Source organism: Lissotriton helveticus, chromosome 12, assembly GCF_964261635.1.
Source record: "Lissotriton helveticus chromosome 12, aLisHel1.1, whole genome shotgun sequence".
NCBI lineage: Eukaryota > Metazoa > Chordata > Amphibia > Caudata > Salamandridae > Lissotriton > Lissotriton helveticus.
Window position 1 is genome coordinate 738,046,933 of NC_136073.1, and position 26,719 is coordinate 738,073,651.

At 44.5% G+C, this 26,719-nt stretch overlaps 1 protein-coding gene across 3 annotated transcripts in view; it reads left to right on the forward strand.

The window, feature by feature from the left end:
• MTMR11 (myotubularin related protein 11) overlaps positions 1-26,719 on the forward strand; it is a 238,245-nt gene that overhangs the window by 34,256 nt on the left and 177,270 nt on the right. For all 3 annotated transcript variants that reach the window (XM_078670169.1, XM_078670171.1, XM_078670170.1), the window contains exon 2: positions 19,133-19,205. In XM_078670169.1, coding sequence (XP_078526295.1) covers positions 19,133-19,205 — 73 coding nt within the window. The remainder of the gene's footprint in view (positions 1-19,132; positions 19,206-26,719) is intronic.

Below are 26,719 nucleotides of genomic sequence, written 5' to 3' on the forward strand. Positions count from 1 at the left end.
AACTCCACGTTTGAAATGAACAACATTATATCCAGCAACATGTATTAAAAATCTCTTGAGAAAAATCATTCAAGTTTGGACAAACTTTATTATACCTTATCCTGGTATCACATACGTTGTGCGCAGGGGGACAACTCCTAATAGGAATTGCATTTGAATTTCTCAAACGTTGTCATAAAAAAACATTCAAAAGATTATTACATAACTCTTGTAAACTGGGCGAGGATTGTATACCAATGTAAGCGAGGGTAGGGACATACAATAGTAAAAACCTTGGCTTTGTTGGGGGCAATTTGAATATGGGTGCTATAAATGTTAATAAAAGAGATATCAAGCACTTTCTTGTATTCATATAGGACTTGATGATAAAAGGATTTGCCCTAATTTGCATAGTGCAGTGCCATTCAAGCTCCAGTTGTTTGGAGCGTTGTTTAGTGTCCATTAATTAAAACGGACGACCATAAAGCAGAAGGATGGAGACGTTTGCAAAGAAATTACTTAAGTGTATGGATGACGGAATGGCAGTTGCAGTGGTAATCGATTCATTGTAAGCTTTAGTATGGATGTTAGGGTCTGCTTAAAGAGTAGATGGGCCTTATTAGGAGATTCATGCTGTCAGCTTAAAATAAAAATAAAACGTGGCCAGCTGGGCTGTTCATTTATAGCCACATACAAGTGAGTGACGGGCCCGGGCAAGGAAAGAAAACAAGCTCTCGGCATTGCGTGGCGGGGGAGCGGATTCCTTTGAAGTTTGCTGCCGAGGCTAACAAGCTGACAAACGGTGTGCTATGTGCACGCGCTCGCACACTTGCACTGTAGGCAATCCGCCTAGAAAACACGTTGGGAGCATTTTTAAAGCCCCTACATAAGATCTCGCCAACAAGCATTTCTAAAGCAATGCCTTAAGCGAGACCTAAAAAGTAAGATCTTTTACCTTTGCCAATGCCTGTGTGTAGTTTCGGCACCGTAATCTGCTCCCGCTAGATGCTATTAGGCTTTTCCTCCTCTGAGATTATTATTATTTTATTTTTTAGTTTACGGAATATTGCTTGCTTCTTGTAATCTTGAGCTGCCTTGAATTTTGGGTCGTTTTGCTGGCTGATCTGGGCACACTACCGACATTCACTGGTTCTCGGGCAAAAAAAGGAAGCCTAAAAATGAGCCCTTTAATTGTGTGACGAAGCGGACTTCTGCATCCTTCCTGGCTCTTATCCTGGTGCCTGTAAGGTTTTTAAAAACAGCTGTTACTATTCTCCATTATGCACGGACTCATTAACCTTTATTAGAATGGAAACCTTTAGGCAAAGTAGGCACCGGCCTATGGGCCCCACTCCTTTTAGGGGACCGCAACAACGGGTCAAAATAATATTTATTTGATCTTGAAAGAAAATTACAATCAAGGTTTCATAAATATTGTTTCCAAAAAATAGACTAAAATGAATCAAAGCAAAAAACGAAAACTTTCCATTAAAGACTCTAGAGAGAAAAATATTGTATTAACGAATTAACAGCGGCGGTTTTTCCGCCGTGGTGGGGGCGTTCTAAAGAGCGGGTGGGGCTGCGTCAGCCGTTGGACGTGCGCAGCACCAGCGAGGTAGCGCTCGCGACGTCCAACGGCCGACAGCAGCATGGAACGGGTTAACACAATGAACATATTAACAACTTAAAGTACCTAAACCAGAGGCATCAGATTCACATAACAGTTTGTCTCTTAAAAGCTCCTATTCTGGCAGTTTGTTAAAAAAAAAATCCGGTGTATTGGTTAGTAGGAGATAATTTATGAGGGGTACCCCGAAATTTCGACTGCCTAGAGGCCTCCACAGGGTTTAATCCTGCACTGGTCATTTCAAGTCTCAGGCCTTGAGGTGCCACACCATTCTCCACTGGCATGGCATTAGCCCTCTGAGCTGTTTATGAACATTCGAAGCAGTGGTCCGGATATGAGAGAAGCCAATAACTCTTGTCACAGGTCACGCCTGACCACAAATTGACCTCGTCAAGCAGTTCACGAATGACCTTGGTGAGCCGCAAATGACGCAGGGTGACCACAAAGGTCCCTCTGAGGGCGACCTCTGCACACAATTTACTTTTCTAGGATCTCAGAGAGTCTCTGGTTGGCCTTGTTAACTATTAACCGCAGATAAGGTGTCTCTGCTCAATGATTCGTTTACTTTTGCTGACTGGGTGATGAGAAATAAACTGTGCCCTGTCACTCGGTGGAGTGGGAATAGTTTAAGAATTCCACGCTGCTGCACACATGCTACAGTACTGTAAGGGGGGTGCAGGGCAGGAGAGAGTGAGGTGAGGGGAAGATTTCCACATCACTCATGCTTGTCTTCTGTGGAACTAAGAGGTCGGATTTGAGAATAAACACAAAACTTCAAAAACACCCTACTGACAACCAGACAAAACACCTTATTTGATTTTTTTCATTTTTTTTTGCGATGCCAGTTGATTTTTTTCTGGCTACCTCTGGTGTAGTTCCCTTGGAATTGAAAGGTATTCCTGATTCTAACCGCTAGGATTCTTATAGTACTGTACTGACTCGAACCAAACTCACCATTGGCCGCCAGTTGGTGTAAGCAGTTCAAAGGATATCGACGGGCTAGAGCCGTCCCTCGCAATGAGGAATCAGGAAAGAAAAGATTTACGGCAAATGTGGGCTTTGGTTGATGTGGATGGGGCGGTTGGCTGCTTGTTTTTAGATTTTTGTTCCAGCATTTTAGATTTTTGTTTTTAGGCGATTAAGTAGGATTTGACCATGAATTCGCCTCGTTCTGTTATTTTTCTTTTTATGTTGCTTTATATGTCTTAAGGTGCTATCCCTCTGTTGCATCCACTTTGTAGAGATGTGCGGAAAATCAATAAAATATTTATATTTTTTTTAAAAGATTCGGCCTACGGCAGCTGCGTTGCAGATACATTTTTTCAGTCCAATCGAGTGTGCTCACTTCCTTATTTCTATGGGATGGGTTTGTCCACGTAGAAGCATATTGTTGTAGAAGAAGCATATTGTTGAGTGGATGCCTTCGAAAAAAATTTAGACAAATGGGGGAGAGGATGTGGTGTAACGTCCAGAGCTGCCGACCTTGGAGTAGGGAAACTAGCTTCGAGTCTCGTTGTCGCCTCAAGATCCCGTGATTCTGGGCAACTCACTTAGGGCCTGATTGCGACTTTGGCAGTCCATCTGTGGAGCGCCATGCCAGCCCCCCGCAGGAGGACCGCCAAAGCCATTCTGAAACCTCTCGCCGGATTACGAGTGTAATCCTTGGCGGGCGGACATGCGGCGGTCCCACAGCGGTGCCTGTTTAAGACTCTTAGGAAAGCCTTAGATAGACACCTCCATGGGACCGCCACAGCACGTTCCTGCACAGCAAGGAGTGCACCATGTCGTGCATTCCTTCCTGTGCAGGAACTAGGGATGCAAAATACAGGAGAGCACAACATGTGCCTCCCTGCATGCACCCCCAGGCACAGAGATACAGGGCCACCTGAGTTGCCTCACTGACACTCTTTATGGAAAGGATGGCGGTGAGCCAACTCAAAATATGCTCGGCGTGCCGCAGCGACACCGCCAACATATTGCTGTCTCTGACAGCGGTGCCACCGCCACTGGATCACAGATCCCCTGAGGTTGCAATGGCCCAGTGGCGGTTCGACTGCCACACTCTGAATGTGGCAGGCGGTGCCACAGTGTGGCAGTGGCCAGACCGCCACCACAGGTTCGGCAGTCTGATGGACCGACAAACTCGTAATGAGCCCCTGAATCGCCCCCTGCCTACAAAAAGATAAATGTGTCCTTGTGTAATGTAAGGTGCTCAAGTAAAGCGCTTCGATACCTTCGGGCCGAATTTGCGCTATATAAAACTGCAAGAAAAATAAGAATGACATAAAATAAAGAGCGTAAACAACAGCTGGCTATGAAAATGATACTCAAAGAGAGTGCATGCTGGAGTTGTGGGAGAGGGTAGGATGTGTCTGATGTATTTATAGCTTCAAACCACAATTTTCAAGCATACGGTTTTTGTAAAGTTTGCAAGACAGCCGTTGTATATTTAGAGACGCATAATTGGTAACGTGCTGTACGTCATCAAGAGGTTCTAATGATAGGGTACTTAACCACAGGCTCTGCCAGAGGGCGTGTGCTGCCCCACTCCCAGCCTGGCATCGCAGCCAGCCATTACGTTTTGTCAGTCTTATATCCCCCCCTGTCCCAGAGCGGTGGGGGCCTTTTTTATTTTTATTTATTTACTCTTTATAGAATGTGTTGCTCCTAGAAGATGTCAGTGTGCTGTAAAAGGCGCCCCACAAGGAACAATGTATTGTGGTTCAACAGAGTCCCGATGAATTCCAGGCATTTTAGGGATTAGCTGCCAGATTACTGTATTGTATTGTATTGTAATTGCATTTGTATAGCGCTTACTACCCCTGACGAGGCGTCAAAGCGCTTTTTCAGCGGGTATCACGCTACTCCGGGACCCATAGAGGATTAGTGTTGAATTAGTATAGGGAAACATGCAAGTAAATTTTAAGTGGTGAATACGTTAGTCAGTAATTTAGATTTGGAATGATAGCAGAAGGATAGAAGAGGAAAGAAGGTTTGTATTTATATAGCGCTTCTAACCCCTGATGGGGTGTTGAAGCGCTTTTTTTGGCAAGTAGCACGCTACTCCGGAAACCCATAAAGGATTAGTGATGAATTAGTATGGTGAAATATGAAAGTAATTTGAGTGGTGTATATTAGTTAGTTATTTGGAGTGAGAAGGATAGCGGAGGGATAGAAAGGAAAGAAAGGTTTGCATTCATATAGCGCCTGTTACCCATGGCTGTGGGGTGTTGAAGTGCTTTTCAACATCACATTAAGGAGTTGTTATTGTACCGAGGGTGGGGGGAGGTGGTTGCCCCACACATTCGCTTTGACCCCCGGGTACCCCGCACACTGTGACCCATAGGTAGCCTCTTCGTTGGTTGCTGGCTGGGATCCAGATGGTGCCATAACTTTGGTGGTGGATCAATGATTGAATGAAGGAATGGGTTTCTATTGAGCTGTAATTGCTTGAGATCACTCTCTTTTTTTGGTCGAGCCTCGGCAGCGCATGCGCTGCTATGCAAGGCATGCTGTATTCAGGTAGGGACTTAAAGCTCCTCCCGCTCTCCGCACTTATTTTTCATTATTTTGTATCATTGTCCATTGTAAACTGTGGATTTTCATTGGTCAGTAACCTCCCATGAGGACACCCCCTGTTACATGTGTTGTTGCTCGGTAGGCTTTAATTACAGCCTCCGAGCACCATTTTCTGAAATAACACTCTCTCCTAACGCCAAACACAATGCAATAGGTCTCGCATTTGCGAGAGTTTAAGCTATTGGAATTGTAAATGACAATGCCTTTTATTTATCTGTTTTTAAAACAACACATAAATAAAAGGCATTCTCATTTACAATGCCAATAGCTGAAACTCTCGTAAATGCAAGGCCTATGCATTGCAAATGCTTGTTTATTAAGGGAGCACAAAAGTGATTCCCTGGTTTTGGTGGGTGGGCCATCCAGCTCTGTTACAGGAGCAGCTGCAGTGAATGGCGAATTACATCAGAGATAATTGATATCACACAGGGCCCGTCTGACCATTCTGGCGTTTTTCTGGTTGTCTGCAGCCTGGGTAGCTGATGGGCTTGTGTGACCCAGCCACGAATGTGCCATTGGCTCTATTCTTGTTGCGGACTCCTGCAGTGTGGACCTAGTTTGAAAGTGGGTATCCAGTGTGGCTAATAACCTCCTTAAAGGTCTCTTGGCCCTGCAGCAAACACTTTTGATCTTTAGAAGACTCTCTGAACTGCAAAAACTACTTCAGAGAGAACTCTTGATCCTGAAAGAGTTTTAAGGACTCTCTACTGCAAGTGTGAGGACGTTAAGGCCAATCCCTCCTTCTCCCCCTAGAGGCCAGCTGTCTCCCTTGAATTAGGCCAAGGGTGGTAAAGAAGACCCGGGCTAAGGGAAACCTGGGTGAGGAAGAGGAGAGAAAAAGAGAGAGATACTCCTGCAGGTTGGTAGTTGGAGGGCCCGGAATGATTCCTTAGACACAATGACTTCAGCCCAGACTCTCATGATTAGGTTTTTAATACAGAGTGCACGCCGCAGATTGTACACTGCAGATTGTGCGCCGCAGAGTGCACGCCGCAGAGTGCACGCCGCAGATTGTACACTGCAGAGTGTGCGCCGCAGAGTGCACTCCGCAGATTGTACACTGCAGATTGTGCGCCGCAGAGTGCACGCCGCAGAGTGCACGCCGCAGATTGTACACTGCAGAGTGTGCGCCGCAGAGTGCACTCCGCAGATTGTACACTGCAGATTGTGCAGAGTGCACGCCGCAGATTGTACACTGCAGATTGTGCGCCGCAGAGTGCACGCCGCAGAGTGCACGCCGCAGAGTGCACGCCGCAGATTGTACACTGCAGATTGTGCGCCGAAGAGTGCACGCCGCAGATTGTACACTGCAGATTGTGCGCCGCAGAGTGCACTCCGCAGATTGTACGCAGCAGATTGTACGCCGCAGAGTGCACGCCGCAGATTGTACACTGCAGATTGTGCGCCGCAGAGTGCACGCCGCAGAGTGCACTCCGCAGATTGTACACTGCAGATTGTACACTGCAGATTGTGCGCCGCAGAGTGCACGCCGCAGATTGTACACTGCAGATTGTGCACCGAAGAGTGCAAGCCGCAGAGTGCACGCCGCAGATTGTACACTGCAGATTGTGCGCCGCAGAGTGCACGCCGCAGAGTGCACGCCGCAGATTGTACGCTGCAGAGTGCACGCCGCAGAGTGCACGCCGCAGATTGTACACTGCAGAGTGTGCGCCGCAGAGTGCACTCCGCAGATTGTACACTGCAGATTGTGCAGAGTGCACTCCGCAGATTGTACACTGCAGATTGTGCGCCGCAGAGTGCACGCCGCAGATTGTACACTGCAGATTGTGCGCCGCAGAGTGCACACCGCAGATTGTACACTGCAGATTGTGCGTGGCAGAGTGCACACCGCAGATTGTACACTGCAGATTGTGCAGAGTGCACTCCGCAGATTGTACACTGCAGATTGTGCGCCGCAGAGTGCACTCCGCAGATTGTACACTGCAGATTGTGCAGAGTGCACTCCGCAGATTGTACACTGCAGATTGTGCGCGGCAGAGTGCACACCGCAGATTGTACACTGCAGATTGTGCGCGGCAGAGTGCACACCGCAGATTGTACACTGCAGATTGTGCGCGGCAGAGTGCACGCCGCAGATTGTACACTGCAGATTGTGTGCCGCAGACTGCACGCCGCAGATTGTACACTGCAGATTGTGCGCCGCAGAGTGCAGGCCGCAGAGTGCGCGCCGCAGATTGTACACTGCAGATTGTGAGCCGCAGAGTGCACGCCGCAGATTGTACCCCCAGATTGTATGCAGCAGATTGTACGCAGCAGATTGAATGCTGCAGATTGTACGCAGCAGATTGATCACTGCAAATTGAATGCCTCAGATTGTACCCTGTAGATTGTACGCAGCAGATTTAACTCTGCAGATTTACGCAGCAGGTTATGCGCTGCAGGTTGTACGCTGCAGATTGTATGTCGCAGATTGTACGCTGCAGATTGTATGTCGCAGATTGTGCGCTGCAGATTGTACAGCACATTGTATGCTGCATACTGTACGCTGCAGACTGTACATTTTAACTATCTACCAGTAGACCACAAAACCAGTACAGGAGGATCTGAAGATGAAGACCGCTGCGAGACCAGGATATAGAGAGACTAGATGGTAAGTACAAAGTAAACAAAGGGGAGGAGGCAAAAAACAACGCACATCAGGCGAGGGATCAGTGTGTTGAGCGGAATTGAAAAGTGGGACAAACAACAATTCATTATAGTTAGGCCCAGCTTAACTCTTATGAGCTCATGCGGATAGAGCGGAGTGACAACAACCACTATTTATGGACAGCTCAGTGTGAGTCATGTCTAAATAACCAGTATGCCACTGCTGAACTGGAAATCTGTCTAGTGTGCTGGTCCTTTATTGGTTGGGCTGCGTCTCTGGAAAATAAGAGTTTTATATACCAATGTTGTAATTTCCGTTGTCCGGTGTGCCATCTCTTCCATGTTTGTCTTCTATGTCTTGCTACTTGACAAATTGCCATCTTCAAAGGACTAGTGGGACTGCAGTGGCCAGGTTTAAAAGAATCTTAGCACCACCTCTTTAAATCTCTCTTGACAGTACAATGAAACCGTTCAATGGTTTCTTGGTACCCCAGTGACTGGCTGTAAAGGAATCGGTGCACTGCAGCGCCCACCTTTAAGGGAGGTCTCTACAGCAGCTGCCATATTTAACTGAGTCTTGCTGCTGAAGCAACTATATTTACCTTTTTAGTTCGAGCATTCAAGACCTCTTGTATATACTTTAGTATTTACTTATATGTGTATGTACTTTGTGGGCTCTGGAGATCAGCACTAGTACATGTCTACTTCCGATTAGGGACTTTTTTCTGTTCAACTGCCTCTATTTAACTTTCTTGATTGTGAACGACCAGTAGAGGTCAGTAAAATAACAGAATCACTTTACCATTCTCTAGATTCCAGCCAATAGAAATTGTCTTCCACGAGCACCCGTAGACAATAATATTTTTTTCATATCTTGTATTTTTAGTGATATGACTACCGAAGGCCCTGGCAATATTTCTCTCCTTGTGTTCCCATACCTGGTGTGTCACGCAGTTTGGTGCTTACTTTCCTTCCATATTAAAGAACAGTAGATGTTTCAGCACCCTAGCTAATGTACTGCATATAAGGTCCCAAAGGCAAGACTGATTGCATTGCACATGCTTGTTTATCTTTTTGTACTGGGCTGTGATGTTGTGAGTATTCGCTAATCCCATAATTCACCCTTATTTTCGATAAATACAAATTTATGTGGCTGCATATTGTGTTTGTGGTCACTTGCGGATTGCAGAGAGAGAGATGGGCATGGTTGAAGTATTAAAATGATGGTTGCTTGAAAGTGTTGATGAGTGAAGCCAGGCAGGACATTGTACTGTAACTTTAGTTCTCCTTTTCTTTCTACAAAGGTGTCGCATGAGTAGAATGTGTGGATCATCCTAAAATACTATACAGTGCAAACATCCATCTTTTTAATAAAGTCAATACATGTTTTAGCCCCCCTTCCCCCCAGCTGTGCTCAGTCAATGTTTGCTAATTACTTTTTAGATTTCTTATATCCATTTACACATATTTCCCTGAACACGGTGTTAAATAAATTCTTCGAAGGTAAGGAAAATAACCCTTAAGGTGGCAACCATAATATAGGCAACGTTCAGGCCATGTTTGATGTCTGTACGAAGGGATGGCGGAAGACTTGGCCATAACCCAAGACTAAGGGGCATATTATCAAGGGGGTTTATCTCCGCTTTTTTGGCTTTAAAAGCCAAGAAAGCGGAGATAAAATTATCTCCCTATTACCTAGCTGTCGCTAACACCAGTTAGCGACAGCTAGTAGGAGATAGCGACATCTTGGGCCCCACTTTGCATGTCAGTGATATTTATCACTAATGACATGCAAAGTGGGCGTGCCAAGATGTTAGCGACTGGAAACAGTCGCTAACATCGCTATCTCCTATTACCAACTTTTGGAGATATTCGCGCTAAGCGCGAATATCTCCAAAAGCTAACACCTGCCCTGAGCAGTTCTTAGCCATGTTATCCAATGGGAGGTGGATAACATGGCTAAGAGCATTAGCTCGGTAATGCATGAATATCGCAGACTTTTCAGCGATATTCATGCATTGCGGCCGTTTATCGCATTTGCGATAAACCTTGGTAATACCAAGGTTTATCTGCGATAAAAATCGCCACAGCTCAGTGGTAAATTTTTGTCTCTAACCAAGCAATAGCGATAATTATCGCTATTGCTTGGTAATATGCCCATATTCTTATAAACTCTATTCTAACTCTCTTTTTTCTTTTGCATAAAAAACGACTCGAACTCCAATCTCACCACACCGTAGCAACCGAGAAAAAGAACACAATAGTATAATTTTTTTTATTCATTGTATTAATGGAGGCTGTACAGTGTGCAGCTGGATGGGGACAAGGGTGGCTACCTTATATTTTTATTGTGTACACTTTTGCCATAACGTGATTTTCATATTACAACCTAATGCATTCTGGGTGTTGTAGTCTTGGTTGGCTTCCATTGAGGTAATAAGGTTAACGCACTTGATAGTTTTTCTTCACCTGCTGCCCGGGACATTTTGCTGGGACACTTGCTGCTGCCGCTCACAGCACGGGGTGTTGACCCCGAGGGGAACTGCTGCTGGGCTTTGCCACCACCACCGCCCACCACGCCGGGATTTCTGACGGAGGACTCCACCCCCCAGAAACCTCTAGTGTCGCGGATTGCCGCATCACTCACCAGCGCTGGGAGGTGCTCAAATCCAGCTGAGCACTCCCGTAGCGCGGGACCAGCGCGGGCGTGCCCGGGCTAAGCCCGGGCCAAGGTCGGGCCCGTTCGAGACTGGACGAGGCCGGGCCGGGCCCCCCCTCAAAGTCATCAATTTGAACAAGGTTAGTGTACTCTTGTAGCACGTCTGAATACAGGTAAAGGGAAATAAACCAGGGCAACACATCTGTTAATAACCTTAAGCCTATTGGACTTGTTATAAGTACTATAGAGAGAATGAATGTTCGAGAGGGGAAGGGAAGATCTGCACAGCCCACTGGTAGTATTGTGGGGACTTTGGACCAGTTCTTAATCAGAGCTGGCTCAGTCCTTGCCCACGAGATTGTCCTGACTGAACGGTGTCTATCCCTGGATATCCAATCTTCAAAGCGGTCATCTTTGGGTGCTATAGCCTCTGCACGCACCCCGGATCGCACCATGGCTATCGATATTGTGCCGATTGATGAAGATGGCGATTTGGGTTTGCCTATTAATATATCAGCAGAGGTACAAGGTGGACAGGGTACCCAAATTATATTGCACCTGTAGATCCGGTTGTAGTGGTTATTGAAAATACTCAAAGTTTTCCCCCATCACGCATCGCTACCAGATCTGCCCAACATGGTAAACCATGCGTTCCTGCAATTAATCAAGATTCTTCGCAAAAAAGGAAGCGGGCGGAGGGCCACAGAGACAGAAACCGGCTAAACTAAAGAAGCCAAATAAAGACGGAGGGGCCATAGTACCTCAACCACTTGCAAAGGAGGACTCGCAGTCAACAAGGCCGAACATGTCCAGTACTTTGAATTCAACTGCTCTAGACGATCCCCATGTAAAAACTTTTGATGCTATGTGGCGTAAATTGGAAAACTTAATCACATCGTCTTTGTCCCCAATTTTGCATAGGCTGTCCAAAATAGAGGATAGATTAATTGCCTTCGGATAAAAGGTTACGCAGAATGGTGGGGACTCGGAGGAACCGAGGATAAGGTCAGCGGTTAACGGGCCTTGTAACACGGTACCTGGAAACCCCCCACCTAACTCCCTTGCAGTAAGGCAAATACCTGTTTCATCAAGTGTGACAGGAAGGAATGTAGATGTTGGGAATATAGATAACACCGACAGAGTAAATGGTACTGATGACGTATGTGGTCAGGGAAGAAGGATAAGTGGACCAAGTGTGAGGCTTAGGGGTGCGGTCTCACCTGGTTCACCATTAGGGGCTCGGCCATAGAAATTGCACCAGATGTCGTGGGGCCAGGATTACAGGGAGGCTTTAGTGGGCCCTCAGGTTTTACATCTCCCCCCAGCAGCCGCCCCGTTGGTAGTGGTATTACGGAACGTCCCAGCCCTCCGAGAGGGCCAGATAGAAAACACTGACCAACTGATGGCCAAAACTATGCATTGGCTCTCTAATCAATTGAAGAATACGGGGGCGGTGGGCCCGGACATTTGCAAGGATATGATAATGGCTAGACGATGTGCTTGGATTGGGCAATCAATGAAAGCAGGAGGAGGAGACTGCATAGTTGCAAACTTCAACAATAAGTGAGTTGTGGGATTTCTCTTGAATTGCCTGGGGAGTACTAATTTAGATCTTAGTCCTGATAAAATTGATCTTTTACCACTGGGGTTTTTTCATAGACCATACTTTACCCAGAATGGTTGGCGGACGCCGCGGGAACACAACAATTGTAGAACACAACAGGATCCCAGCCAAAGATTACCTTTTTTAAACTTAGTAAATAGATTTGCTCCATTGTCAGGCTTAGACTGTTGTGATTGACTACACTCTTTAAGCTCAATACCTTTGGAGAGTTCTGTCACTCAGCTGCCAGTGTCCTTAGTGACTATCCTGCCCACGCAGCTGGATATCCCAGAGGTTGTGGGGAGGAGCCTGAGTAAAATTAGCATAGTGACACACAAGAGTAGGTCTTTACCAGAGGGCGAGTTAAATTCCGTGAGCCAGCTACAGTCTGATTACTTACAGATAATGACATGGAACGTGGCAGGGGCTAGGAATAAACTGCAGGATGCAAACTGGTACAAAACCTTTGAGCATTGCGATGTGGTTTTAATACAGGAGACATGGCTTACGGATGCTTTCTTTGTAAATGGTTTCAAGACTATTGCAATCAATGCTATCCCATCACAGGCAGGTAGGGCTAGCGGTGGTTTAGCAGTACTTATTTCATTGTCTTCTAGGTTGATTCTAAAGAAATATTATAACAAGTCGCCGTACTTTCAGTTTTAATTTTTTTCTATAGAAGGAATTCAGGATATAATATTTATCAATTTTTATAATAATATTTTTAATGCTTCGAGACATGAGGTTATTGTTTCTTTGGATAATGAGTTGACGGACTTCATGAAGAATGTAGGACGGGATTGCTCCCTAATTTGGGCGGGAGATTTTAATTTAGAACCATGTGATCGCATAGCTGAAATCCAATGTGGTTACGAAGAAGAACTAGGTGGCGCTCTCGCACATTTCCCACATAACAATTACGGGGAAAACATCAATCTTGTTATGTTCAAAATTAACTTGGAAATTACAGAAAAGATTTTACAAGGTAGTACATGGGAAGATAGAGATAATATCTTTACCTTTGAAGGTGCAAGGTCATCCTCATGCATCAACCATTTTATTACTTCAATAAACTTAAGGTCCTTAATATTAGAAGGCTTTGTTGCTCCTAGCCTATTGAGTGACCACCACCCAGTACTGATAATTGTAAAGACTACGCTTAGAAAACCACTACAAGCAGGCACCCGCGAAGCGGATATAAAAACACATGGGGAAAATGGGATCTCAATCAAATGGGCAGTCGTGGATCCAGAAGCATTTACAAATAGAATTTTATCAAAAATATCAAATTATATTGGCACTTGCTTGGATGATTCAACAAGTAGTCAGGACATAGTTAACGCCTTTCAACTTATCTCCGCTGTAATTTCAGATAACTTACGAAGTAAAAGCAAGAAAATTATATCAAATTCCCCGAGGTGGTTTGATAACCTTTGTTCTAAACTAAATAGAGAATTAAAGTTGGCGCTTAAAATGATCCCACGTAATAGGGAGGGGATCAGTATATTACGAAAACTATATAAAGAAGCCCTTAAGTGGAGAAAAATTGAGATAATGGAAAATGCATGGGAGTCTTTAAACAAAGCTGCCGAGCTTAAAGATTCGGTTCCTTTTTGGAAAACTCTGGACCAACCTTTCTGTAAAGAGGTGCAATCAGTAAAGATTGATACAGTAGTGGCCCCTGAGGACTGGTTAACTCATTTCGAAGCAATTTTTAACGAATCCAAACAGGGTCTTTTAAATGTTCAGGATAAAGTTGTCATAACCACATATAATACTAACGTAGGGTGCATAACCCAAGATGAAATTTGAACAGCCCTTAAGAATAGCTCCAGTGGTAAGGCTGCCGGCCCTGACGGTGTCCCTATTGATGTATTTAAACACAGCATGGACCTTTGGGTACCTGTTTTGTTTAAATTCTTCAACGCAACAATTGATGGAGTGATACCGGCTACATGGGCAGAGAGCTTGATAGTCCCCATTTTTAAAAAGGGTGACAGAAGTTGTGTGAGTTGCTATCGCCCAAAATCCTTACTTGATTCAACGTCTAAAGTCATGAGTCGTATATTGTTGGCCAGGTTAGAGCAATGGTCAATTGAAAACAACATATTATCAAAGGCACAGTATGGCTTTAGACGGGGCGTTGGTACAATTGAGCAGTGCCTGAACTTGAATAAGAAAATATACCCTTGCGAGGGAGGGCTCCCTTCATCTCTGCTTTGTGGATTTATCAAGCGCTTTTGACTTGGTGAACCATTCAAAGCTATGGGAGACACTAAGGGGAATGGGCGCTCCGGACGATATTGTTAGTTTCCTATCACAGATTTACGCTCGGTTATCGGCAAGGATACGATATGGAATACATGGGTAAAGCACGAAGCACTTTAAAATTACCAGTGGAGTAAGACAGTGCTGTACTCTTGCCCCCCTACTGTTTTCACTTTATATAAATGGGATTGACACTTTATTACAGAATAGTGGGGTAGATGTCCCAATGATTGGTAAGCGGGCAACACCCCTATTATTGTACGCCGATGATGCAGTCTTGATTTCTAGGACGGCAAATGGCTTACAGACCCTGATGGATAATTTTAATAGTTTTATGATGGAGAAACATTTGAAAATTAATCTAAGTAAGATGCTGGTAATGTCCTGTGGTAAAAAGAATATAAAAACGAAATCCCATTTTATCAACGGGACACAGATAGAGATAACCTCTACGTTTTCTTACTTGGGGATCCTTTTTAATAGTAAGGGTAATTGGAATAAGCATATAACCCTAAGCAAGTTGAAATTTGTGAAAACGATGGAGGCCATTTTTAGATTCTCCCAAAAAATTGGTAATAAACCTGTTCGGGAGATTCTTAAATTGTACGGAGCGAAGTGTATTGCAGGGAGTTGTTATGGGGGGGCCCTTTGGGGTCAGATTGATGCTTCTCCATTACAAACTCTTGAAAACAACTTCCTAAGACGCTGGTTAGCTGTCTCTGGTGCCACACCCTCTATTATTGTGCACAGAGAAACTGGAGCTCCGTATATATGTGACTTAATTAGTATGGCCGCATTAAATTTGTGGCATCGAATCTGGGTTAGGGAAGAGACTCATTTTACGAGGGATATTATTTTAGATGGCATGTCTCAATATGGTTGTAAAAAAAATCCCTGGTTAAGTTACGTTGCTGGTCTTTTAGAGGACTGCGATTTAACTGTAAACAATTTTACTTTGGGAGATGCTCAATATCCCAGTAAGGCTAAATTAAAAGGGAGATTGTTGAGTGTAAGCGCCGCTCGTAGAGACGAGGCCTCAAACTATAAGAAAACAGTTACTTGTTATCTCGAGGGTCCCACGGTTACGGGTATACAACCATACCTTGTTTTTGTAACCAATGTGCAACATAGATTCTACCTAACCAGATTAAGATTGTGCTCCTTGCATTTCTTGTTTGCATTTCCTAAAAGGGTTAAGTGGTGCGCCATCATGCCAAATTGTCCGTTCTATGGCAGGTCCAAACAAAGTACCCTTCACTTTTTATTGTTTTGTAAGTTTTATATTGAAATTAGAAAAATGTATATCCGTCCTATTTTTAAAACTAATTGCCTGTTTTCCTATAAAAATACTTTTAATTATTTACGGTACCTGGATAACGTTTCAGTCTGTAACGCTGTCATCTGTTACATATTGATGGCAATGAAACAAAGGAATGAACTTGTTCATTTGGAAAGACTGAATTATGAAGCAACGTAAGCATACTTGTTTAGCATTGTGCTTATTTAAATTTATGTGATGAATTGATGTTTCCTGATGTTTTCTTTTAAATTTAGATGTGCTTCTTTTTAATTATAAATGGATTTTAGATTCTTGTATAGTATGCTTTTGTGGACATTTTGTATGATCCCAATAAAGCTTGTTTTGACTTTGACTTTTGACTTTGGCACTTGAAAACAATGATTTGAAAATTAAAAGTTCAGACATGGAAACGGTGTCTGTTCCGACCTGGAGTGAGGTGGTCACTGTAGGGGGACATCCTCGTAGATGGTTTATGACAACAATGAAAATTAACATATATGTCAATTGGCTCCTCAACATGATGGGACTTGCAGTCAGTCCTGGTTTTTCAGCCACCAGAACTGGGAATGCTGGGACTTGTAGGCTAATACACATGGTACAAATCCAAGCCAGTAAGTCAAGAAATGTGTGCATAAAAAAAACCCACAACTGTGTCACTAAAATCCTTGTCTGAAGTCACACCTGACATCGTAGTTGATACGATATTGGGGAGATAGTCAGTGATAGTTAAGAAAGTAATAGGGCTGAGTGTCTTTCTGACTCACAGGTTTGAACTGAGGTTTACATAAGCTAACGTGGTACCCCTTTGGTTGTGATAGACCCCGTCCAATTGTTTGTCTTATTTCATACTGTTGGGTTGTTTTTGGTCACCATGCCAATGTCGATACAGCTGCTGTCCAGCCAGTTGAATTGTCGCCTTTGGGGAACTGAACATGTTCACCGTGGTTTTTTGTTGTGGGATTTGTTTTTGTTTTTGTTTTGAAAAAGAGAAAAATCTTAGACCTAAGTCATGTCGTATATTTTCACTCTTACCATCATGCTGCAAGTTATTCTTTATCCGCCGCCGAACCCCATGGGTTGTCGGCTCTAAGGCCGCGTGTTCAGTAGCCTGCCATGAAGATTGAACTACCATTGCGGCCAGCCCTGGGGGTTGTAGGCCCTACATTGTGTATTCTTATTCATGTACAATAAAGGTCTTTAAAAAAAAAGTAATAGGGTGACCTGATGGCTCCATGTCACCAGGACACAACTTTTCCATTCCTGGACTTAGCTTTTACATATTGTTATTAAAGAGCATTGGTACAATTGGCTTATTTAAAAAGACTACAACTCCCTGAATGCACTGGTATTAAAAGCAAATCCCAAGAATTGAAAATTGGTGTCCTGGTGACGTGGAACCACCTGGTCACCCTAAGTAGCACTTGCTGCCCCAAACACTGCTCGTTTGCACTTGTTGGCTGCTTACAAAATCTAACATCTAATCTTGGGAAGCATTTAGCTTTTGATCCATGAAGTGGCTGGCTGTATTTTTTTCTCTTATGAAGCAGAAAGTAGTTCATTATGATAGTCCTCGTTTTTTTGCTTTTACCATACTGCAGCTTTGAGTTTTCAATCTAAATTGTTTAAAGAAACATACACTGATCCATCATTGGGCTCATAGCTCATAGCACATCCATTTGAACGCATCATTAGGAGTGGTTGGGTCTAAGGGTCACGACAATACTTCCACTAACTGTGTGATTAGGGAAACAGCCTTTACAACGAGGTTTTTACCACGTTGTGACTTAACCACGCATTTTTAAGCATGCATGTTTTTGCAACATGTATGTTTTTACAACGGATGCCTTTACCACACACTTAAGGTACGTTGGGGGTGTGGGGTGTCTCCCCCCACAAATACATTGTTTTTAAATAAATAAACAATGCGTGGTAATGGCATCCGTTGTAAAAACAGATACGTTGTAAACAATGCGTGATAAAAAATGCGTGGTTAAGGTTTGCGATGTTCTTCCCTGCGTTGTTCCGGCATACAACCGTGTGATTATAGTGAAATCAATTTACTGACAGTGCGGAGGCAGGCAGCTCTGCAGCCCACCCATGGGAACGAAGGAAGACGAGTGATTGTCCAAGTTTCGTAGCACATCGACTACAATATTATATTTCACCGCTGTGCTTACAAGCCAGAGCAGGTTTTTTAATGTTTTTTAACATCATGAGATAGGCTCAATTTGTAGATGTGGGTCGATGTAACATTTTTAACTGATGACTTTGCACCACAAACATCAGAAAATTCACTAAAAGGGACTGCGATGAGGGGGGAAAAGTAAGGCCGGAAGAGCAAATTCCAGGGAAAATTGCATGTATTATGGCAAACAGAGAAATTAAATGGATGATGCGCAGTAAATGTTTCAAAATTCAAGTGTTCATCCAGTCCAGGTATTTTTGCTGGAATTGTTGCCCATTTTAGCTCATTATGAAACCAGGACTGCAAGACCCAGAATTCAAATTCATGCCCCTTGTCTTAGTGTGCCATTTACCCAGGGAACTGGGAAACTTGAGAGCTTGGCCAGGTCAGTGTTTCAACAGTAAAGTGTACATTCACAAATGGAGGACTTTACTATATATAGTTGGCTAAAGCTATTAGGGCCTAGATGTGTGACCTTACTCGCGGATCCATTCTTGACTTCCAATTTTCCCAATCTCTCCCCCAGGATAGAGATTTTCTCTGCATTCTTGAATTTGTAGTCTTAATTTAAAAAATGGAACCAACAGGACTATAAATCCCAGAGTTCAAAACTTTGGATTGGATGAGATATTGACTGGCTGATGAACTGGGGCACTTGAGAGATTTGCAAAGCATGACTTGGAAGGTTTGGTTTCCAAGCAGAGAGGGGTCTAGTCCAGCTACCTTTGTTTCACTGTAACATCAGACAGTTGTGGAAGGTCATAGCCATACAGGCCGGTTTGGTGAGCAGAACAGAACAGACAGAATAACAGGCAGACACAGATGCTAGGGTTGATGTGGAAACCTGGACAGGGTCACTTAGGCCAAGACAGTGGCAAAATGGGAAAACATATATAATATGGGCCAGGGGGCATAGGCGCATATAGAAATATAGACAAGAAAGTCAGAATATGGGACAGGCGCCATGGTTTCTAGAGCACAGACACTCAAACACTGGGATTGGGAGACACTGACTGTCTGTTTTCCTTTGACCCATCACAGAGCCTTTCAGCTAGGTTTGCACTATCCAAATACTCCATACACACAAATACTGAAAGAGGTAGACACCCGCACAAAGCCCAGGACAGGGAGAAATGGAAGCCAGTGCATATGCACTCAGACTCATGGAGATACCACTCAGCAAACTCACATAACCAAGACAGCTTATCTGCCAGGGCTTTGCCAGACATGGCGCTTCACAAATACGACTTAATAATAACCATAAATTTAAATGGAGACGTGAACGACTATACCGGATAACAGTGTTGTCTTTCCTATTTTAACAGCCCCCGAAAGGGACAAAGATCCCTGAAATCAGTGAACAGAAATCCAGGAACCTTGCATTCAAGTGCTTGCCAGGTAAGGAGATGGGAGTGTTGCTGGGTAGCCAATATGTCTCCTCTTATTGTTTGCACTTATGCTACTAATTACACTTAGTCAAGGAAAATTGAATGTATGGTGCTTGCCTGCCAATGTAGTCGCTCAATGCACCTTCCTGCACCAACACGGTAGATCCTGGGAATCCAATGTGCAACTGTAGTGTGAGTCGATGTCAGACATTTAGGATATTTACATAAGATGCATTTACATAAAATGAATCTAAGTGGAACTCATTTGCATAGTGAGTGGTTATCCTGAAATTCTGGCATGGATCCGGTTTCCTGGAACTGCTTTGGACAGCCATTCTAGTAGAGCAGTAGGGCCCTCTGGTAAGCCTACATCTAATCCAGATTTCCGAGGTGTCAAATGAAGATAAATGTAAGTCAAATTAATCTAAAGGGAAACTATTTAATAGACAGTGGTAGCCTTGAAATCTGGCACGGAACGGACGCTCCTGGACCGGCGCTGGACATTCATGCCGTAGACTTTACCCAGCCTCTGGCTCACTGATGGGCCTGTTCTTTCTCTAGACATTAGCCCAGACCCTGTCAGTTAAGTCTGTGGAATGGAAAATATTTCCATTGTGGGAATATTTTGGCTCCAGCTTCTGAGCATTTTTGCATGGCCTCTGCTAATTTGCCAGAGAATCTGGAGGCTCTAAGGAAGCCAGCTGCAAGAACTGGGAGGCTTCTGGATGGCAGATGTTGGGGATGTCTTCAGAGACTACAGGCACACCCTCAAACCACAACTGCGCGGAATTGCAGCCAGCCAGCACACGTGACTTCTTGTCTTTATCAGAAAGTGCGTGCACATCTATTTCAATTATATTGTAACTCATAGACCAAAAAGCTGTCCCAGCTCCTCAAAAAGCACCAAATGTTAAATAAAAAGGTTCCTGTTGGCTAAAGAAGATGAATGATTGGCTCAGTGACCCAACACATTTACCAATGCATTTACCATGATGCATTGGGGCAAACTGAGTGTTGGGATGTGAGACAGTGTGCTCCCACCCTCCTCATATTTGTAAAGGCTCCCAGGATCTACTGAGCTGACGAGCTTGTGTTAATGCATCAGCGCCCAGTAAGTGGTACAGAGACCTGAGAAGACTTTGAGCAGCATTTCCAGCACCCCAAAATGACTTGTTGCTCTCTACTGTTAAGAAATGAATCCAGAAAAGGTGTCTAGAGTTACACAGCACAAGCTGCACCAACAAGGGTGAAAGATTAAAGACAGCTACTACTGAAGTAAGTGTTATCATGCCCTGCTGTTACCATGATGCACTGGGGCAAATTGAGGGCTGGGATGTGAGGCAGTGGGCTGCCACCCTGCTTCTATTCATTAGGCGGCACTTTGGGGCCTATTATGAGAGTCAAGATATTTTGGAAGGCAGTATTTCACCAGGCAAAAACAGATACCGGTGTGTGTGGTATCTACCAAGGGCCATATACTTTCCCATTACGCATCACTCAAAGAATCTATCAGGTGCTGTATACATCCTTACTCCACACCCTTAAAAGCACTTTAACCTTTTTTGAGTTGTGAAACTTGCACTGTTGCAATGCTTTCCCGCACAAATATGTACCTGATGAAATGTTTTCAGGGAGTAAGTGTTGAACTTTCATACCGACAGTCCTACTTTTGTGAGCGGACCAGAGCTTGAGCGTTTATCAGTATGACGACAGCCAATGGAATGAGAGTCCTTTGTGTAACCACAGTCTATTTGTGGGAATCCTGAGAGGGCCAGTGAGTCCTTTTAGCCTCATAAGTGCCACGAAAAAGGATATCATCGAGTTGCTAAACATGAGCACCTGTCATCAGTCTTTATAGGAATATAGGTTCACCACATAAGCACAAATGGAGTAATTCATCCATAGGCACCAAGGCCTATGCTAAAGAGGGGCCCATCTCTTGTAGCGAAACTTTCACACAGTGATACAAGAATGCATTCGATGAGACCAAATGGGCCTGCCAGCACCGAGAGGTCACGCCCACCATGCCCAGTTTTCTTATCAATAATTTCACAGCAAGTGTTGCAATGATATTATCAAGGATGTCATGGAAGATGTCATGACTGATGTCATTTGTGGGGTAATTAGCAGTGCATTGTGAGGGCGTTAGTTATAGTTACCTTAGGGCACGACTTATAGTTACTTGGGTTAACTCTAACTATACCTGCTGAATCTCGAGGGTTTTGTATGTGTAAAATCTGAAACTAGCTATAAAGTCTCTGTAACCTGTGGTTTATAGTGAATTTCTAAGATTTTTTACATTCTTTTTTCCCACTATAACATCCCTGTAACCTCTGGTTTTGAGTGAATTTCTAGGTTTTTTAAAACATAAAGTAATATTTAATGACCATATGTTATTTCAATCACCTTTGGCCGTGCACCTTTGGCTTTTGGCTGCAGGTCCAGGTCTGTAGTCAACCGCCTGCATGCTGCCAACCCCACACTGCTCACTGTCTTTGAACCCTCAAAGGCAGCCAACCTGCAGCCCCATCCTAGGGCTGTTTTGGCCCTGGGGAACTTATCCCGCCAGGCCCACTGTTATATTAATGGGTGAGGGGGGCATGCAGCACCACTCCCCGGGCCGATTTCAGCCCCGGGGATCCCATCTCCCAGGACCCAGCCCTATTCTAAAGGGGGGGGCATGCAGACTCACTTCACGGGCCGATTATGGCCCGGGGACCCCATCCCTGTGGACCGGCACATTTTGTGGGGGCTGGGAGGCGTGATCCCCCTCCCTGGGCTGATTTTGGACTCTATCCCCTGTGCCCAGCACATTTTTTTAGGGGAAGGGGTCCATGGCCCCCCTCCCAGGGCTACTATTGGCCCTGGGGACCCCATGCATGAGGCACAGAATTATATTTATGAGGGAGAAGGGCACGCAGCTCCCGTCCCTGGGCCGATTTCGGCCCCGGGGACCCCATCACCAGAGGAGCCCAGCCAAAGTTTATAAGGGAGAGGAGAGGAGAGGACACAGCCCCCGCCCGGGTTGATTTCAACCCAACTCAAGAAGGACCTCAAGACCTGGCTCTTCGAATGATCCTAAACTCAGAGAAACCTGCATCCCCCATGCCTTGAGACCCTCACGGATGAGCAGCCATTCTTTACAAGACCCTGATTAATTGATTGATTGAATATGGCCCTGGGTAGCCCATTCCTCGGAGCCTGACAGATTACTAAAGGGGGAGGGGTGCCACATGCCCCCTCCCCTCTCCCTGAGCTGATTTCAGCTTTGTGGACCCCATCCAGGGGCCTGGCCAACAAAGGGTGGGTGCCTTTGTGCCCACCCAGGGCACCCACTGTATCCTTGTTGGGGGCTGTGGGGGAGCCCCAATGCCCCCACTGCCCCATCTGACTCCCCGCATCCAGAGCAAGCCAACATTGCTCCCGCCCACAGGGAGCAGCTAAAAATGTTGCTACGCGATTTATATCCTCCAGCACACGCTGATATCAACATACACAATTGTAATAAAGTAACAAATTTGAACAGTTCAGAGTGCACACTGTGGCTTGCAACATTGAAGAATTTCGGCGCCGTACCGGACTAGGGTACGCAGGGGAAAAAGTATTTAGACAGTCCAAGCAAGAACACGCTTGTGTCTGAGGAGCGGGGGGATTGGACCGGACATCTTTAGTTGTGCAGGCCGGCAGACAGACACATAGTACCCAACAAATAAACAGCCCTGAGAAAGCCCCCAGATTGATTACCTGAGGTGACGAAACACGTGTTGGCCATGGCTAAAGATCTAAGAACTCATTAAAGAGCACAAGAACAAAAGAAGCTGTGCAAATGTATTGCATTATTACAGTTTTGGATGTTGATATCAGTGTGTATCAGCGCGTATTGTTGACCTAGGTCATGTAATTGGGGAGTGTGGTGATCTCCCTACCTGATAGCTCTGCAAATTATAACAGTTTATACTGATACATGTGTATAGATCTAGAGCCCAGTATCCCTTAATTTAGCTCACCCAATTTTATTTTGACAAAAAATGCTGTTACCTGCAGGTAGTAGCAGTATTCAGACCTGTGTCTCTGCCCGCATCACTGGGGAAGAGAAACAGATCTGAAGAAAGCTGGCAGGAGTATTTTTAAAGCTCTGTTCATCCTGGAGTTTTGTATTTGCTCTTGCTCAGTGGGAGATTTGAAATTGCTCCTGCCAAGAGACAGCAAAGACAGGTTTCCCTGCCCGTGCCTGCTGTATGGTGTCCCCAGGGATGAAATCGGCTCAGGAGGGGGGCCTCATGCCTACATCCACATTTTAATAAGGCTTGGCCCTAGAGGATGGGGTTCCCTGGACCGAAATCAGCCCGGGGCAGCGAGGAATGTGATTGGGCACTAAACATTAAAAACCCTACAAATTGCCTTACTTCAGAATCCTGGTGAGCATAATAGAAGCATTTTTGCATTGAACTGAATTATAACATTTGCGCAGTGTATCTTCGGCTTTTATATATTTGTCTATTGAATTTTTTTTAAGTCACCATATTTATTATTGTAACGGTTTTTGCTAACTGAACTGAACAATAAACATTTTATTGGCCGGCTCATACATTGTATGGAGTATTGTACGGAGAGCATGGTAGTGCTTACAACAAATTGACTGGCTTTACAGCTTTACATCTTGCTCCCCGTTTTATCTTTTGGTCCAGATGTCTTCGTTTTGACTGAACCTATTTTGAGATGTGTCTCAATAATGAATAGATTTACTAAGACCTGGTTTTCTTAGCTGAACATATTTTTATTGTTGCCTATTTTTAGAGTGTTTGAAGAAGATGTCTATTCAAGGAACCGGTTCATCTGGCCATTTTGATTTACTGACTATTGTGCTCTGCATTATTCTGTACCTCGCTCCACCCGATTTCCTGCAGAGCTTGGCCTGTCCTTCACCACCATCGTCAAGGGCGATCAAGGAGAATTAGGAGTCCTATTTTCGCTTCTTAACCACTTAGCTGTACCTGATGGGTCATTGAGTGGTTGATTCAACCGACTTTGGGACTACCTAGCTATCCAAGATGGCTGGCGCCCAAATAAATCCTGACCTTAACCTCTGCCATATTTAGAGGGTTGAGTGAAGGTAAAGCAACTGTGATGTATTTACAGCACTTGAGCCTATTGGTTGGAGCAATAGAGGTGAAGGGCTTGCTTTTAAGACACATAGAGCTTCATACACAAAATAGCCTCTGACATATCCCACGCACACGCTTACATACACACACACTGGACTAGTTTTTCCTCCATCCGCCTTTCTGCCAGTTCTTCACCTAAATATGCTGCTCTGTGGCAGGCCTTCTGTTGCAGAGGTGTCCAGTGCTAGGCGAGGATGACCAATTAATATAATTTGAGGGTATTTTTAGGGATATCCCAATATGATAAATTACTCTACACACCAATGGTTTACACAGCCAGTGGTTAGCATGAAAACCTGGCATGGATTCTGCCCTCATGCACAAATACTGGAGACCTCTGCTGCCTTGTGGTGCACCTGTAATCTTGTCAGTGATTTTTTTCAGACAGAAGTATATATGACACCGTTACTAAATCAAACACACCCGGGCAGATACAATGTCAAGAGACCACCTTGACTCCAGTCAATGAGAATCCCAAAATTATAAAAGGAACTTCACAGTACAAGTGAACACAACATTACCTAGTATAACCTATACAGTGACTTAGTAGTGAATGCTTATGAGCAGTTGTGGCACGGCTCGAAGTGTAAGTGCACTCAAGTGAAAGTGATTTTGGGAACAATTGTAGCATAACATGACTCCATTTGTTTCCAGGCCAGGGCATTCGTCTAACTGCATTCTGGGACAGGTAGTCCTGGTTCACTTCACTTGAACACATTTGACCAAAGCACCTGACAGCACTGATTTGTTTATGGAAAGCCCAGGGCTAGCAGAGGGGTGTCCCAGTGCCTGGGAGTCATCTGCAGGACCTCAAAAGAAGGACATAAATTTACAATGGTGCTCGTAGGCGCTCTCGCGACTGTGCAGTCTTGAGCTGTGCCCATGGGTCTTTATGATGCATAGGCGATGGAACTTGCTTTTCCTCAACACAGTTTGGCCCAGAGCAAGAGAGAGAAAAACACAAAAGAGGGAAAGAAGGATAAAGCAAAAGATGGAAAAATAGTTTCAAAGGAAGAATGAAAAACAAGTGGAGGGGATGTGGCCTAATGGCTAGAGCGTTGACCTCGAAGCTTGGGAACCAGGTTCAAGTCTCATCAGGGACGCTCAACATCCTGTGATTCTGGGCAAATCATTTAATCTCCGGGTGCCTAACAAAATGAATGTGTCCTTATGTAACGTGACTGGTTGGTGCTCATGTAAAGCGCTCTGACACATTCGGGTCAAGTTAGCCTATATAAAGCTCCAAAAGAAAAAAGTTCAGGAGTGAGATAAAGGGTCAGAGAATGCATGGTGGTGGATTAAAGAGGCACGGGAAAGAATCACGTCTACTCAGCTTTGGTATTCAAAATGGTGGACTTCTGAACAAAAGTTTGAGACCCGGGACTTATTATTATTATTTTTTTTTTTTACAAATTAAGAACCGGCGAAAGTAATGTTTAATATAGGAGGGGAGAGGCAGGAGCGGTTGCCTTGTGTATACTGGAAGGCTGCGGCATTTGAAAGACAGTAGGGCTGGAGTTTCGTCAGTCGCTTGTAGAGAAGCATTGCTCAACAGAGGAAACCAGTCTAATGGTGTGCACCTGAGAGAACATAGCAGGGTGGGTGAGGCAATGTACTCAGTCCACAGCTCCAGGTCATTTTTTCCTCCCAGCTAAGCTCAATGCCAGGAATTGTTTTTTTGAAATAATTTATTTTCTTTCTGTTTGGCTACGCTTCTATCTTTGAGCAACAGCGGTGAAGGGGAGCTTGAGCGACAAATGCAAATATAACTTGCACATACTGTGTTGATTTTCACTGCTGGCATTCAGCACAAGATTTATATCTCTCCTGTTTGTAGACATTGCCTCCTTGGCAACACGATCTATCGTTGCTAAACAATAATGCACTGTGAAGAAAGTGTTAATAAAAGCATTTTGGTTTCGAGTTTCGCCCTGTGCTAATAGCATCAAAGAATGGTGCAATGGGAGGAGACTAGCAGGACCAGTGCAGCGAAGAACTCACCCTGGTCGAAAATGGCAAAATAAGCATTTACCAGAGTTCAATGGAAAACACAACCCAAATAATGTATTGCAATTAAAAAATATGCCAGCTATTTTTGGTAGAAAAAGGCTTTTTTGAAGAAGTAGAAACTACGTTCAGATGCAGCCTGGAGACCAAAACTAGCCCTGTCAAAAATGTCTGAACCTACTCACCCTGCAGGACGTGTTGGCTGGAACGGTGGGTCATGGCTGCCCACCTAGTTGATACCCTGGAAAGGCCACAGTGGCAGGATGGTCAGTCAGGCCCTGTTTGACCTTAATAGAATCCTTAAAAGAGAAATTCTTTTTCAAATCGGTCACAGTTTTAATGGAGGTACAAG